Source organism: Scardinius erythrophthalmus (assembly GCF_964197995.2).
Source record: "Scardinius erythrophthalmus genome assembly, chromosome: 5".
NCBI classification, from domain to species: Eukaryota; Metazoa; Chordata; class Actinopteri; order Cypriniformes; family Leuciscidae; genus Scardinius; species Scardinius erythrophthalmus.
Window position 1 is genome coordinate 32,759,362 of NC_138225.1, and position 16,175 is coordinate 32,775,536.

At 38.8% G+C, this 16,175-nt stretch overlaps 1 protein-coding gene across 6 annotated transcripts in view; it reads right to left on the reverse strand.

The window, feature by feature from the left end:
* LOC308691583 (myocyte-specific enhancer factor 2C-like) overlaps positions 1-16,175 on the reverse strand; it is a 66,688-nt gene that overhangs the window by 35,605 nt on the left and 14,908 nt on the right. For all 6 annotated transcript variants that reach the window (XM_081366958.1, XM_081366956.1, XM_081366961.1 and 3 more), the window contains exons 2-3: positions 9,860-10,050; positions 299-502 (exon numbers count right to left, since the gene is read on the reverse strand). In XM_081366958.1, the coding sequence (XP_081223084.1) occupies positions 299-502; positions 9,860-9,913 (258 nt within the window). In that variant the 5' untranslated portion in view covers positions 9,914-10,050. The remainder of the gene's footprint in view (positions 1-298; positions 503-9,859; positions 10,051-16,175) is intronic.

Genomic DNA, 16,175 nt, shown 5'->3' on the forward strand with positions numbered 1-16,175 from the left:
TGAAATAAATTAAATTATTAAAGTACAAAAATGATAAAACAATTATTATTAAATCATAATAACATGACACAATATTACTGTTTTACTGTATCTTTGATCAAAGAATTTCAGCCTTGGTGAGCATCAGAGATTTCTTTTAAAAACAAACTTGATGACCCTGTCCCCAAACTTTTGAACAGTAGTGTTTTTTTTTTAATTATTATTATTATAATACAAATAAATAAATAATTCTAATAACCATAATAATAACCTGCTGTCAGTGTGGGAATGTCAGGTAAGTGTGTTTAGAGAAACTCACCTCCACAATGTCAGAGTTGGTCCTGCTCTCATGTGGCTCATTGTACTCAGTGTATTTGAGCAACACTTTGTCCATATCTGTGCTGGCATACTGGAACAGCTTGTTGGTACTGTTGAAGATGATGAGGGCAATCTCACAGTCACACAACACGCTCAGCTCATAGGCTTTCTTCATCAGGCCAAACTTTCTCTTCGTAAATGTCACCTAGAGAGAGAGAGAGACAGAAGAGGGGAAACAAGGTTAGACAAGTCATAGGCTTCACTGACGCCGTATAAAAACTGAGATGGATGACTCTATGTGTGTTTACTCAGCGCGTTGAATATACTCTTAAATATTCTTGACTCCCGAGATGTCCTAAATACAGCGTTTCTTCAGAAAATCAATGTTAGTTTTCTTTCCTTCTGTCTTCTTTCTTTTATTTTCCTTTGTGCTCTTCCAAATTATCAGGAAAAATAGACAGTAGCGTAATAGCTCCTTCCTCTCATAAATCATCTGAAGATCTTTTAAAAATTCCATTCTTTAATCCTAAGTAAAATACTTATTTCACTTTTCCTATTATTCTTACATTCATACGAAAAGAGCTTAATAATTGAAATATAACCTGTGTGCTCCAAAATCATGCAATGACCTTTCATTTAAGATTAATACAGTAACACTAACTGTGCCTGGCCCCTCTAATACAATAGTTCAACTGTATAATTAGGATTTTATTTCATAATTAAGGTTAACCTTATTCACCTCAAGCAAATTTGGAGGGGGGGGGGGGGGGAGGGGGGATTGCCTGTATTGCATGGGAAGCAAATTCTCCATGTGTGCATCTGTGTGCAAATGCACTTTCCAGCAGATGCGCAGACATACAGACACACACACTCACGCACGAAGATCATCACTGCCACAGAGTGTTTGAGAGGCTGTTAATGACTTCTCAGTGCATGTTCTCATCTAAATTAGCAGCATTAAAAATAAGAAGCATCTCTCTCTGACCTCATAGGTTTCATGTCTCTTGAGCACTTAAATGCAGCGCTGGAGAAACCACACACGTACAGACCAGCTCCTGAGAAGAACAACACAGACGAGGAACCTTGAGGCCTAACCGCTAAACTCTTCACCTCATAAGTGTAACCAAAATGTCCCCATGCACCTGTTAATGTGATACATGTTCGCGGGCAAATCTATGCATTATTTATTGCAGAAGAAAAATGCATAATTTTACAAAATATATTGTGCGTGTGATAATCACCAAAGCAATTTGATAAGGAAGAAAATTAGCATGTATTAGCATAAGGTATTTCTTTGATGATGCTAATTTGTTTCTGACGTTGTCATGGTGAAACTATTTAGCTTAGCTGGTGTGTTAAATGAAAATAAAATAAATAAAGAATGAGCCCTAGTTATATGAGAGAGTAGATTCAGTTTTTGTTTCAGTAAGGTTGTGCTTAAAAAAATGTTCTAAGAAAAAACGCGTGTAGCTTTATAAAAATGGAAAAGGAAACAGTAAACTGTAAAAAACAACAAAAAAACAGTGTTGTCAGGTAACCTACACATGTACTTCATGTACATCTAAATTAACTGGTTTTGTTTAAGCCTAATTTTGATTTAATATGAATGAATTAGCCAAGAAAAAGATAGTAATGGCTTCTTAAAGGGATTGTTCCCACACAAATAAAAAAAATAATTTACTCACCCTTATGTCATTCCAGTATGACTTTCTTTCTTCTGCAGATAATATATATATATACATATATATATATCTATTTATTTTTTTACAGTGTATATCCCCTTAAGAAAATAATGACCTGTAACCAGTTCTTATAATGTGTACTTGAACTGGAGCTCACCAATTTCATTTGACAGTGATCTCTCATCTTTCAGAGATTATAGTTAAAAAAATAAAGATCTCATCCTGCTGGTCATCTTCTATCATCATATTTCTACTAATTTATGAGCGAAGTAATGATGTATTGATTATGTATCATTTTGACAAGTTCATTTTGACAAGTCGAACAGCCACTTAAAGAACACAACTGATGTTTTGACAGCTCCCTTTCTGCAAGATAAAGCCGAAGCGAGAGTTTTGAGCTTCCACGTTGTGGCTTTGCAGTTCTGAGAGGTTTCTTCTTGAGGCTTCTGGAGATTTGGCAAGTGTGACAAGATGCAAAAAGAATAAGCCAAAAATCCTCCAGTATGACAGCAGGTGGAGAAAAGAAAAAGCTGAACAATGTGTTTGATGAACAGACTTTGAATTTTGGATTATTTGAATAACAAATAACGGAGTCAGTAATTAATTCACACATCCAAAATTTGCACTGGGCAGTTCTCTGAAAGAGGAAGCAGTATCACACATACACAGATATGGAGATATAAGGACTTTAAATAATCAACTGTGGTCAAGCTCATAACTGTGGCTAGTGACATCAACACCCACAGTCACAAAACAACACTTACTAAAGATACTTAACTTATCCTTCACCATAGTCTTTTTTTCTAAAGCGGCATGGTCACATATATTCCTCTTTAAGTGAGCGGTGCACTCAGTATTTTATTCTTAAAAGGATAGTTCGCCTAAAGATGAAAATTCTGTCATCATTTGCTCACCCTCAAGTCATTCCAAGACTTTTTTTCTTCTGTGGAACATAAACGATGATATTTGAGAAATGTCCCAGTTTTTCACCCATACAATGAAAGTCAATGGACATCGAAACTGTTTGGTTACCAACATTGTTCAAAATATCTTCCTTCATGTTACGCAAAGAAAGAAAGCCATACGGAATTTGAACGACATGAGGTTTTTTTTTTTGTTTTTTTTTTTGTTTTTTTTTTGGTGAACTATCCTAGTAAGTTTTACTTTGCAAAAATGGTCAAATCAGGTCCACTCAACATGAGATGAAGCTGTCATGAGATGAAGTTTTTTAAGGGAGCCACCTGGCTATAACCACCATCTCGGGATCACATGACTGAATACTAGCCAAGTACTACATATTTGATCTCATCTGATGAAGAAAAACATCATAATAGCTTTCGCTCACTCTTTGTCTCCAATCCCATTTTTAGGTTCACCATATATGTAACATGGTAATGTGATCACAAGGGCCTTGGAGTGTGATGTTCTTCCTCCTCTCCTGCTCACTACCTGCCTCCACAATCTGTGAAGCTCATGAGCCTTCAGCGATCCAGCGTGTTAATTGCAGAAAATGCCAGTTGCAACACCTCCTTGATGTGGTGAGAGCTGCAAAGAATGAAGGACCGCGGTTCATGACGATCACGATTTTGTGTCTTCGAACCCTGAACCTGTAGACCGCAGGAGTGTGAAGCCCTTATCATGTAAGCACATTCTTATCATGCGTTACAAACAAACTGCCTAGACGTAAATGCGCCGTTGCGCACGTAAGGTGAGCTTGAACTGCTGTTCAAAGGACTGAGAATCACTTTCTACTGCCAAACAGAAAGAATGAAAAGGAGAAAGGAGAAAAAAGGTCTGATTCCCAGCCTGAGTTTGGTGTGTGTGTGTGTGTGTGTGTGTGTGTGTGTGTGTGTGTGTGTGTGTGTGTGTGTGTGTGTGTGTGTGAGAGAGAGGGGGAGTCAGAGGGGGGAGGTCAGGAAGCACATTTGTATGCATTTCCTCTCATAACAGGAAGTGCCTGACAGCTTCCCCTTCACAATGGCTTCGCTTCTGCTTCCCGCCTCCAGTGCATTTTTTCCCCCTGGGGAGTTCCTCTAGAGGACAGAGACAGGGAGGATGAATGTCCATTTGTCACCATCTGCCCCTGAACCATGATCCATGCGACCCACGCACCCCAAAATCTCCCCGCTCACGCTTCATGATATACTGTATGAATCAGTAAAGTCTCACAGTAGGGGTTGTATTGACAATAGACATCAAGCTTATATGTGAGACCCACCAAAATTCTGCTCTGTTCCCTTTCTAAACATATTTTAGAGGTTGCTTTTGTGTTAACAAACACACAGTTTATGCTAAGCTACACTGACAGCAACACAATTTGTTTAAAAGTCATGCGATATTTCAGCACATCGCTTTCAAAGCCTCAATGAGTATCACTTGCTTGTAACAAAGAGAATGTTTTGAAGGTCATCAGCAGAAACATAAGAAACAAAACCTGGGTGAAAAAATGAAAATGAGAAAAGCTCTGAATAATGAGAAGAAAAGTGGAATAACAATTAGTGTAAGAGGAACAAAAGAATTTAAAGAAGATCAATTCTAAGAGGAGAAATTTGGAGAAGTTGCACTTCGCGGAAGCAAAGGAATTTTCCCAATGATGTTGGTGAAGAAGCAGATAAAGAAGAGAGAGAGGGAGAGAAAGAGAGAGAGAGAGAGAGAGAGAGAGAGGGAGAGACAGATGAAAAAGTGAAAAAACACGCACAGCGTGTTTCGTGAGGAGACAGGCGCAGAGGTAACGATCACAAGAGAAAGGTGGGAATCGTGGAGGGGAGAGCAAGGGGTGATGGGATACCCAGAGGGCCTCATTATTTTCTTGCTGTTAATTTTACTCAAACTGTTTTACACCTTTCTGTTGTTGATTGGAGAGACGCCTCTGTTGTCATGGGTGGCTGAATCAAGCACCGTCTCCATGCCATCACACCATCATGAGGCAGAGATGAAAAGAAAGGTAACAGAAGCCTACTGAACGTGTGGTGCCTGCATTTGCCAAGTCAGTTAGAGGGGTGACAACCACATGCATGTTGAACGCCAATTAAAGTACGTACTTCTGAATGAACTTCCACAATACGGAGAATTCCAGAAACCTGATTTCTAACACAGAAGTAACTACTGACCATATTTATTGAGCCTTTCTGCTGAAGAAAATCCCAAAATGTAATCTTTGTCATTGTTCGTTTTGCTCTTTGTAAACCATCATAATTCCCTTCATGTCCTATTCAAGTAAATGAAAATGAAATGGAATACAAAATTACAATGAAATTTTCTCTTATTACTTCTATTCAAATTTGGTCAGTAAGATATGCTCATTAAGGTTGCATTTATTTGATCAAAATAGAGTAAAAAGTGTTTTATTTTATTATTACTTTAAATGTAATTTATTCCTATGAAGGCAAAGCTGTATTTTTTTGTCTTCAGTGTCACATGATCCTTCAGAAATCATTCTAATATGCTGATTTTAGTGCTCAAGAAATGTAATATTATTATCAATGTTGAAAACATGCTACTTAACATTTTTGTGGAGGCTGTGATATTTTCAGGATTCTTTGAAGAAATGATTTCAAATAGAAAAGTATTGTAAAACTATAAATGTCACTTAATATTTATATTATATAAAATATTTGTTCAATGCTGCACAATAACAAGACGGCATTAAAAACTCCATACCATTTCCTGAACTCAACGGGTCTACGAGACAATCATCTGTATGTGTTTGATTTTATGTTCCAAGACAAGTCAACATCAACAAAGTTTATTCTTCAAGTAGAAGTAAGCAAATCTCTCATCGCCCTTTTCGCCCTTATCAACATCAGACACTATGTCCCGGCCTCTCCTGCCATCATGGCAGAAGAATCAGCATTGAATAAAATTGAATTTGAAATAATTATTAGATAGATTCATCTCTCTCAAATGTGCCTGTAAGTGTACGCTGTGTATTCAGCAGTGTGAAAATGAGTCAGTAAGCATGCTCTTGTTAGCGATGTGGCTAACACTTTTATGACACAGGGGGTCCTTTCATGTGACGTGCCCAGGAAAGTGTTTGAGTGGCTGAGGGGAAGAAAGCCAGGCTCCTCACACTGATGCCCTCTGTCTAAGCTTCTGGGCAGCAAGTCAACGCCAGGGAGGCCTGCTGGAGGAGCCTTGCTCTTCGCAAGTGTTTTCAGGAGGTGGGCTATAGGCAGCCAAAGTGGCCGCCCAGGGCGGCTGAGACCTTGTGCCCATAAGCATGGCGCCAGAGACAGGGTGGGCCGTAGGGAAGCTGCCAATCTGGGAGAGGTGATATCAGCAAGGAAATGATGGGAGACGACAGCTGGGCCAAAAATGTTTGAGCATTCAGACATTAAATGTTTGAAAAAGATGATTTTTATAGACCGATTAGGTTTTTAAAGTGTATTCAAGCTCTTAGCGGTTAATTAATGCAATTCAAATAAAACTTTATATATATATATATATATATATATATATATATATATATATATATATATATATATACATATATATACATATATATATATATATATATATATATATATATATATATATATATATATATATATATATATATATATATATATATATATATATATATATATATATATATATATATATATATAAACAAAAAAAAACAATTTCATATAAACTGCTGTTCAAAAGTTTTGGGTCAAAAAATGTTTTGGAAATAATTTATGTATAATACATATTGTATTACGGTTTCCACAAAAAAGTAAGCAGCTATAAAAAAAAAAATGAAAAAGAGCAAACATCTCAAGAATGCATTGCTTAAGGTAACACCATTGAAGCAGTCTGTTGTTTATTTGGCTTCGGTATGGAAAGATTTCCTTAAAGAGGAAGTGAAAATATGCACAGCCCCAGCCACGTCTTCAACACATTAAGAGCTAGAGGGGAGAGAAAAAGCAAAATAGAAATGAAAAAACCCTTTGTAAGTCAAAGGTCCCCCATTCTTGTCTTGTGATGTCTGTCTTCACGGTTCTCTTGTAATACAATGAAGCGGGTTGTTTGCCACAGCCCCAGATGAATGGCAGCAAGAGGACAAGAGTCAATGATAACCCTTGTGCCAGCTGTCGAACATGGCGTATAGTCTATAAATACTCAACAATTTATGATGCATGTTTTCAGCAAAGCATCTTCTGACCAAAACCTCTCTAGAGAATTTATGAGCTAATTTTTATCACTTTGCAAGGCCACAGTATGTTTTGGCATTGCTTTTTATTAAAGTTGTTGACATATGGCTAACGATGTGGTCATACTAGACATTAAGCATACAAAAGTATGACGAATTTTGGCAAAAGGATAAATGTCATGTTCTAGGGCTTCTGTTTTTAATAAGTAATGCATTACAAATAATTATACAAATTTAAAATGTTATCTACTACATTATCCCTTAACACTGCAATCGTGCAGCTTAGAAGTTTATTTTTGTAGTGTGCCAAGAGGTCAATCCCACACAGTGTGACGCATCTGAACATTCACAGAACAAAAGAAGCTACTTAATTAGTATAAAATGCTTAATTTCAACCATATTTAAAGAAACGGGCCAAAAGGAAATAAATGTCGCTGTTTTCTTCCTTTGTCCCCCTACTTTATTCTTTTCTATCCCAAGACCTGGAAATCTGTGGCATTGACTCTCATCAGGTGTCCTTCCTGTATCAATCTCTGATCTTGAAGTCTGGTTAAGGGGGAGTGAGAGAAACAGAGAGAGAAAAGGAGAGGAGAACAGCGATAACACCAAGACAGGATGCTCTCTGTGCAATCCGATAGCTTCGCCAAAAACATCCTGACCTCAGCCCCCCCCCCCCCCCCACACTTCTCTCCGTTTCTTTCCTCCTTTCCTTTTCATCTGTGTTTATGATTCGAAACTCTGTGTCTCAGAGCATTGAAAGGTTATGTAAAACCAAAACATTTACCTGAAAAGGACAATTCTGTCACTATGGTCTCACTATGTTTTCTGTGGATGAAAAATGGAGAAATTTGAAAATGAATGCAGTTCTTCTCCATTTAATATCGATTGATAGTGACTGCATGTGTTAAGCTCTAATAAATAAATAAATAAATAGATAAATGAACTACAAAAAATAATTAAATAAAATGAATGCAATTGATTTGTGTGGGACTGAAATATAAGATATATTATAATATTCCCATCACACATTTTAGGGACCAATGACACAAAATATCACTGGTTCTCAGATGGATTACTTTTATAATGCTTTTCTTGTACTTTTTTGGAGCTTGATAGATATCAATGGTCATTGTTAGCTGCATAAAGACTGCATTAGCGCACATACAATCACCAATAAGACATACAATCTACCATTAGGACTATTCAAACTATATATGTATGTTATACTCAGAAGCAAATTCAATATGATGCCTTGTTAACATCAAAACTTGTTGGTTTTTCGAAATAAACAGAAACAGAGAACAGAGAAGTTTCTGGTTTGAGAAGTACCTTGACTCATTCTTTCAGCGTTTGGCATGAAAGCCCACATGCATGTGAGCCTCTGGTTTCCTCAAGGGGGAGAACTTACTCAACCCACAAGTACTGAATGACTAATGCCACTGTGTGTGCCCCCTCCGTCTGCTCCGGCTGACACGCCCATTACTTTTCTCACCCGCTTTTTTTTCTCACTTTCTCCTCCACTTCTCCTCAGGCCCTCACACTATCTTCAATAATTGATCAACCCACCCAAGGTCCAGACAGCAGCCATTAACTGCAGCAGTATGGTCTCACTCAGTCATATCAACTGTTAGTCAAGTCCTTTTCCCAAAATCACATCTTTTTTTTTTTTTTCTCCAGACCAGACTGAGGAACTACAAATGTCTGTTTCTGTGACAAAGTGTCATCCTGTGAAAGGATGTGAGGACTCTGGTTGACTGTTCAGAGAGTTTTTAGAGAGTCAAGTTACAACACAGAAGACAAATAGAACAACCTGAAACTAGTCAAGGTTACTTTCTGTCAAACTGCAAACTGCTTTCCAGGCTTTACTGACTTTTTTTTTTTTTTTTTTCTATAAGGGGGACAAATGTAAATGTCAAGCCTAAATAACATTTATTGATCTTGCAGTAAAACAAGCGTCTATGTAACTGGCACCAATACGATCAATACAACTACAGTATCTGCTATGCATAATATCTGCCTGTTTTTGTGACTTGATTCTGTTTCACGGCCAGAGAAATGGAGATACAAAACAGAACGTTTTTCTAATTGTTCAAATGTGAACGCATTAACAGAATTAATTTGAAGACCACTAACACACACAAAAAGCCAAATGAATTATTTTAAGAGTTTAGTGTTGTCCATGTAGAAGAAAACAGCTTAAACTGGTCAAAGCTGGTTTGGTCTAGTTTGCTGGATTTAGAGGGGTTTTGGGCACTTGTCTGCTGGTTAGAAAACCATCTTACCAATCAGCTAAACTAGCTGAAAACCAGCTTGGCCAGAATTGGAGACCTACCAGTCCGGCATGAAACAGCTAAAACCTTGAGCAGATTTCTTTATTAGAATTTACAATTTATATTAGTATGAACAGGATCTCAATGATCTGAGAGCCGAGTTGAAGCGGAAAACTACTAGCTAAGGCAGGAAGGGCCCCTGGAGGGCCATCTTTTACCTCTGTGTTGACTCCACCTAAAGCCCTGAAGCATGTGGCATCATTCCACCATTGCCATCTCTGTGTGTTTGTGTTCTCCACCCACCCTGCCCCTGCTAAAGTAATATTCCACAGCAGTAAGCAGCGTGCGAGGACGCCGACAATTAGCGTGCGCACACCACCTACTTAGTCTATTTTAGTTCGAAATAACCCATCAAACTTCTGTGAAGGAAGCTGTCTAGAGTTCGTTTTTGGCTCCTTCTGGTCAGCGTGACTCACCTGTCTGTTGCGTTCATCCATAATCCGTGTGATCTGAATCTTTTTCCTCCCCATTGTCCCCGTCTTTTCGTCTCTCTCTTTCACCAATGAACTTTATTCTTTTGCCCCTCTGTTTTTGCTTGCGATTTCTTCAAACCAGGCTTTCTTCTCTTGACTTCCTCCGCTCACTTCAAAGATTCCAGTAGCTGTACCTGTGAAAGGCAGAGAGAGAGAAAGGCATTAAGTCAGATGAAAAATGGCAAAACCGCAACGTTAAAAAACAGGGAAAGGCAGAGTCTGAGCCACATGGGACAGCAAATAAAGACAAAAGAATCCGTAGACGTTTCGAGGCAGCGCTGTTTTCTGCCATCAATATCATGCAAATCAGATTCTCGCGCTTCGGCTGCGACTATGAGGGTAGACAGCACTGTCATGCTCTCTCTACAGTCACAGAGAATTTGACAGTGTTTTGGAAGTGCCACTAACTTAACAGCTCTAATCATTTGCAGTGTAACGTTTACTGTCGCCTGAACGACAAACAGCGGCACTTTCCTAAACAACAGCGGTGTAACATCGCATAGAATTGTCACTAGCATGCTGAACGAACACACTTGTATTTCCCTTTTAGCTGAAATTTCGTGTGAACGCAACAAAACTGTGGCTGAGCTACGGTGCCCCGAACGACGAGGCTTCACTATCCACGTATCATAAGATCTGAAGAAGAACCTGAATGGAAACCTGGGCCATCCTGATTTAGCCCTCGTCAAACCCGCTCTGGAATACGATCCCGCTGTCACGTAACGGCTTCGCTCCGCTCTCCGTCTCTCAGGGAAAAAGGTGTGCGGGGCCTTTATCGGGCCCTCCTGCTGAGCCTTTTGAAAGGCTGCCCTCACCCGAGAAGCTAACCCAGGCTTTCTATAAAGTGCTCACAGCTCAGATCCACACAGTGCGAGAGCTCGCGATCACAGAACACACATGTGCGCGCACCAGTGTTTGTGTGCATGTGCGCACCTCTTTGGTGCCGTAAAGTAGGCCAACCCGATTCATCTCTGGGAGGAGCGGCAGAAGTGTTGTTGTGTTTTATTCTGACAGTAGAGGTGATAACGTCCCTCGTTATGCAAATGAGCGTCCCATTATTTAAGCTTTCTGTAATGCAGTAAAGCTGTCAGTGGTGTCACGTTAAAAGCCCTCCATTGCTTTCTCTTTATTCTCTGGCTCTTTTTCTTCTTTCTGAACCAGATTTCACCTGCCAGAGCAAGCAAGGAACATTGATGTAGATACACCTAAAGGATACGCTGCGCTTCTCACGTCTCTCTCCGCGCTGCCATGCTTCTCTCATTTATTAATAATCAAGTGTTTATGGGTGGAGTAGGGGTTTGAAAGTGTTCGAGAGTCTTTTCCATGTCATATGAGTTAAACCGCAAGCAAACTCTAATTTCATTGGCTGAGATCCATCTTCATTTCATAGGATGCTGCTAATCTACAAAATGCCACACATAATTGTTGGATTCCTTTGGTGTTGTTGAAATAAAGTTGTTAAATACATAGTTTCTTCGCTATAAATACAACCTTGTGCTGATGTTGATACAATGTATTTTCCATTGTCTCTAATAATAACTGTGAATAAGATTACACTCTATTAGCATACAAACAAGAGCGCTCTGTACTTCACTAAGAGTTGTTAGCTGGACTGTTAGCGAGCACGTCTTAATGTGTATGTGGCGAAATCCGAAGCGGCTTGATGATTGTTTAGAGGACCACTGTAAAAGACATAAAACAAGGAGCAAAACAACTCGACTACAAGCTAGTGATAATGACTGGACGTCCGTGTAAATATTTACCTACTGTGCAGCCAGCAGAACCTGGCGTCACCGAGTGTGGTTTCGCTGCTCGCATTTGAAAGCTGATTAAGTAGTTAACTCAATCAAAACAGGGTCTTTGGCTGCGAATCCAAGAGGAGCTTCCTCATTGATAACGACAGGTCCGTAATGCCCGAGACAACCACGCCACAGTCTCAACATGGACCTGCTGTGTCTTACGTCATTTTAAACATCCTTTAATGGGCTTCATCTGGACACTGATTCCTGTTTACAGTGGCACCAACAATTATTAAAGTATGAACTTTATAGCATAAGAGTTGACAAAATATCAAACATGATGATAGACCTTGATAGAACCATTCATTCATTCTTTCATTTCTATTATTTTTTTTTTTGCAATAACCTCACAGCTTTGGACATGTTCAAACAAACAAACAACTAAAACAATGCAGTATTGTTATTATTTAATTATTTATTAAGCATTAAAGAATTTTATTTGTACCTAAAAGTAAAGAGAAAATAAAACATAATGCAATTAAAAGTACAATAGATAAAAGAAAATCAAAAAATCTATACATCCAGATTAATACACATAAATAAACGACAATATATTTATTGTCAGAAAGTTAAATTAATGTGTCGAGGTTTTGATATTTTATCTAATGCCTGCTACAGACTGTGCGATTTCAGCAATCCTATAAGATCATTACTAGTATAGAAGTAATGGCTAGGCTAATATGCTAGTAGGCTAGTATAGAAGAACGCAGGTTAGTACAGAAGAGTAAAACGTAATACGCATGTGCTAGTGGTAAACAAATAGAGCAAGATTTATTGCACTTTGGCAATTATGGTTTTTATGTGCGCTGGAAAAAAGGAAGGAAGCGAAAGAGGAAAATATGGAGAGGCGGTCATGGCTATGGGAAAAGAAGCCAACTTGGCATGCCGATTTTGCAAATGGAGCTTGAGGTAAGTAGTTTTAAGTTTTAGTGCCATGTTTCATGACACTGTCAGAAAATTATCGCAGGCTATCTTTGGTCGCAAGACCGCGACAACGGCCGTCTTTGAACCTCTCTTACTGTATGACATAGGACCATCGTTAGGAGCCACGACCACAAAAATCCCCACCATTGGTCATCTTTCATCTGGGACTGCCCAAAATCGCACAATGTGTTCCGGGCATAAAGCATAAAGTTCTCTCTCTCTCTACATCATCCCCTCCTTCACATGTACACATGCTCACACTCATCTGCTTTCAGATTACCACAGATGAGCACAATCCAATTTACACCAGTAAAGCCGAACTACAGTGCAGACAAGCTGTGGTTGATCAGTAGCCAGTGGCGCTTTACATGTAAATAAGGTTCGACTCTCATCCAATTTCTGATCATATATGTCTGATGCACAAGTGTGGCTGAATCCTGCCGAAAGCACAGGAACAAATGCTATGTCAAATATGTGTGTGAGGAGGTTTTAAAGCTTATATGTGCAATTATACCAGAGAGAGAAAGAGTGAGGCGGAGAGGGACTACTAACAGGCTTTCTCTGCCATGCTAAGCCAATTCACTAATCCACAGCCAAACCATATGGGAAGGGTGAGAGAGAGGGAGGGAGAGAGATAGTCAAGGGCCAGAAAGATCCCTCCCCCAAAAGAAGCTCAGGACGGGTTTGGCATAGTGTGACAGGCAGAAGAAAGCCTGGAAGAGGGGTCATCACCAAGGGCTGAAGGGTCATGGAGGGATGCTACAGGACAGAGAGGGAGAGATAAGACAAGTTAACCCACAACCTTTCTCAACTGATATATTGGACTCAAAGCAAGAGCACAAAGAGCAAACATGAGCGAAGGGAGAAAACCAAAGGAAAAGCAGAAATATGTGAGCAAGTCTCTCTTGAGGAAAGGGAGGAGAGGCTGCCGTCCACCCTCCCATCTGTTAACCATGCCCCTCTTTCTCTGCCACAGAGCACAAGGGTGGTGGGGGAACAAGGAGAAATCGTGGGGGAAAAGGAGAGAGAGGTGGGGGTGCCGGGACTGATGTGTAATGAGGTGCTGTGTGTTTTTCTCTCTTTCTCTCCTTCTCTCTCTCTCCTTTTAAGAAATGGAACTGTGAGGGCAATGAGTACGTTCATAAACAGGCACAATTCTGGGTCGGCTCGGTCCCTAGTGTTCCACCAAAAAAAAAAAAAAAAAAAAAAAACTATATATATTTTGCACGCGATTGTATTGTCAAAGTCTTAATAAAGTGAATATGACTACTTCTCTGTGCTCAGCGATATAATTTTGTTAGGGGAAAAAGAAACAAAGCAATTTTTTATTTCTCTAAGGGGTCTCGTGTTGAGAATGAAAAATGATTAAGATGCAAATACCATGAATTAAATTTGTAAAAAACAAAAACACACAAAAAAGTACAGAGATTGTATGTGATAATGAAACACTTGTTTTGATGAGATATACAACTCTGGCAGGTTTCACTTTTATTGAGATCTGGCGCAATCTGTAAGGGTACAGGGGGGTTACAGAGCAGCGCTACTTGACTCCCACCACATTAAAGTCATCTGTATGTTATTATTACAATCAGACAGGAGCTGATCTTTTGAGAAATCGACCTCAGCACTATGTTGCCACCCTTTGTAAACTCTCTCGCTTCCACTTTCCCCATTTTTCTTTTCTTTTCTTCACAGCACATCTGCAAGACATTTGGTACTAGTGTGTGTTTGAAAAAAGGGCAGTATCCTCTATCCTCGTGGGGAAATGTGGTTGCGAAGATTTAAAATAACATATTATGGGCAAAAAGTAAACCTTTTAGGAGGTGCATGATACATTAAATAAACCCTCACTCTTTTAAAATAAACTGGCGTTTCCTTGAAGAGGTCAACAATTTTTAATGTGTGTCTTATGAATAATTTGAATACAATGGCACACTTTTGAACCTTCTTGGATGTGACACTTTTTACCACATCTTAATCTTAAGAAATGTTCATGCTGTAATCATTGAAACTAAAATAATATTTATTTTCTTTTACACACATATTTTTATGTGTACATATATAGGTGCGGCTGTTTGGTTTGCACTTAAAACGGGGCAGGGAGCCCATAGCGAGAGAGTTAACAGCCTATTGTCTGTATAAAGTCATTATGGCCAGTGCTTCTTAAGTGTGGCAGAGTCTGCCTGAGGGACGAAGCTGATGAGTGCCCATAAATCTTGGCAGTGGAAAAGACACAGGATGGTTGACCTGAACCTGAGATCAGGATCAGTGTGGGAGGAACCCTGGCAGTACAGATCTTAATGAGTGCTGGTAAATCCAAATACACAGTAAAAAGTGTGTACAACATTTTTACTGCATGTGGATTTTAAAATCTGAATTAAAGTGGACAGGAATAAAAGGGACAGACTTTTCTGAGCTACAACGATAGATACTATTTAGGTATATATTTTTATTTTACAAGGCTGACTTTGGGCAAATTGACAGAAATGTGGTACCACAAAAAATCTTACACATATTGTATCACAAATTGTTTTCTGACCAAATATAGAGACATAATTTCTAGCTTGTTGCAAGTTTTTGTTAAGAAACAAAAGAAATATTTATGTAATAAAAAAATATTTTTTGATGAAAAAAGTAAAGAAAACATTTAAAGTAATTGTAAAACTGTGTGACAATTGTTCCACTATAGATGTACAAATACAAAATACAATTTTTACGATTAATTCTGTGGATCAGCAGAAACAAAAAATTGTTAAACTCTCTTTTACTATGATGCAATTCAGATAGCATATTGCTTAACAAGTTTACAGTTCGATACTAATATTTGGACATTTAATGCAGAAATGCAGAAAAGTCCAAATCGCAACACATCTGATTTGGATTCCCCCTAATTTCCACCGACTGTATTTTGAATGCAATCAAAACATATTAAAAGCTACTGTAAGACACACAATCTCATTATTGTTAGGGAGCATGAGTGTCTATCTGGGCTCCTCCATGGTCATCTACACCCCCACTGTATGACTGGATAGTGACAGGAAACATACATGCACACACACAGAATGGTGGAAGGATATGACATCAGCAGCCACAGACAATCAAAGGTGTAAAGGTGCTTCCTTTCCTAAACTGTTCCAGCGTACACAAAATGGGAACCAAAACTCCTGCGCTTCCTTCTCCAGGCCAGAAAAGAAGAAAAAAGAAGAGAAGAATAGAGAGAAAAAGAGTTGAGGGCTTGAGCCACAGCTGACTGTAAACAAACCGCCTCCACTGATGCAACTCCAAAAAAAAAACAAAAAACAAAAAAAAAAACACAGCTTGTAGTTTGTACTTTTTAAGCACTTAGTGATGGCCAAAAATGTAATGACAAAGCTTAACAAACACACTTGCAGCGGATATGGTCGAAAAATCACTGCGTCCACATTATTAGATTTCATCATACAAAACAGCCTCATTCTGTGATGGTAAAACTGATTTCACAGCCATTCTTATTTTGCAAGTCAACCATGCAAGTCATTTGCTTCTTCATAAACTCA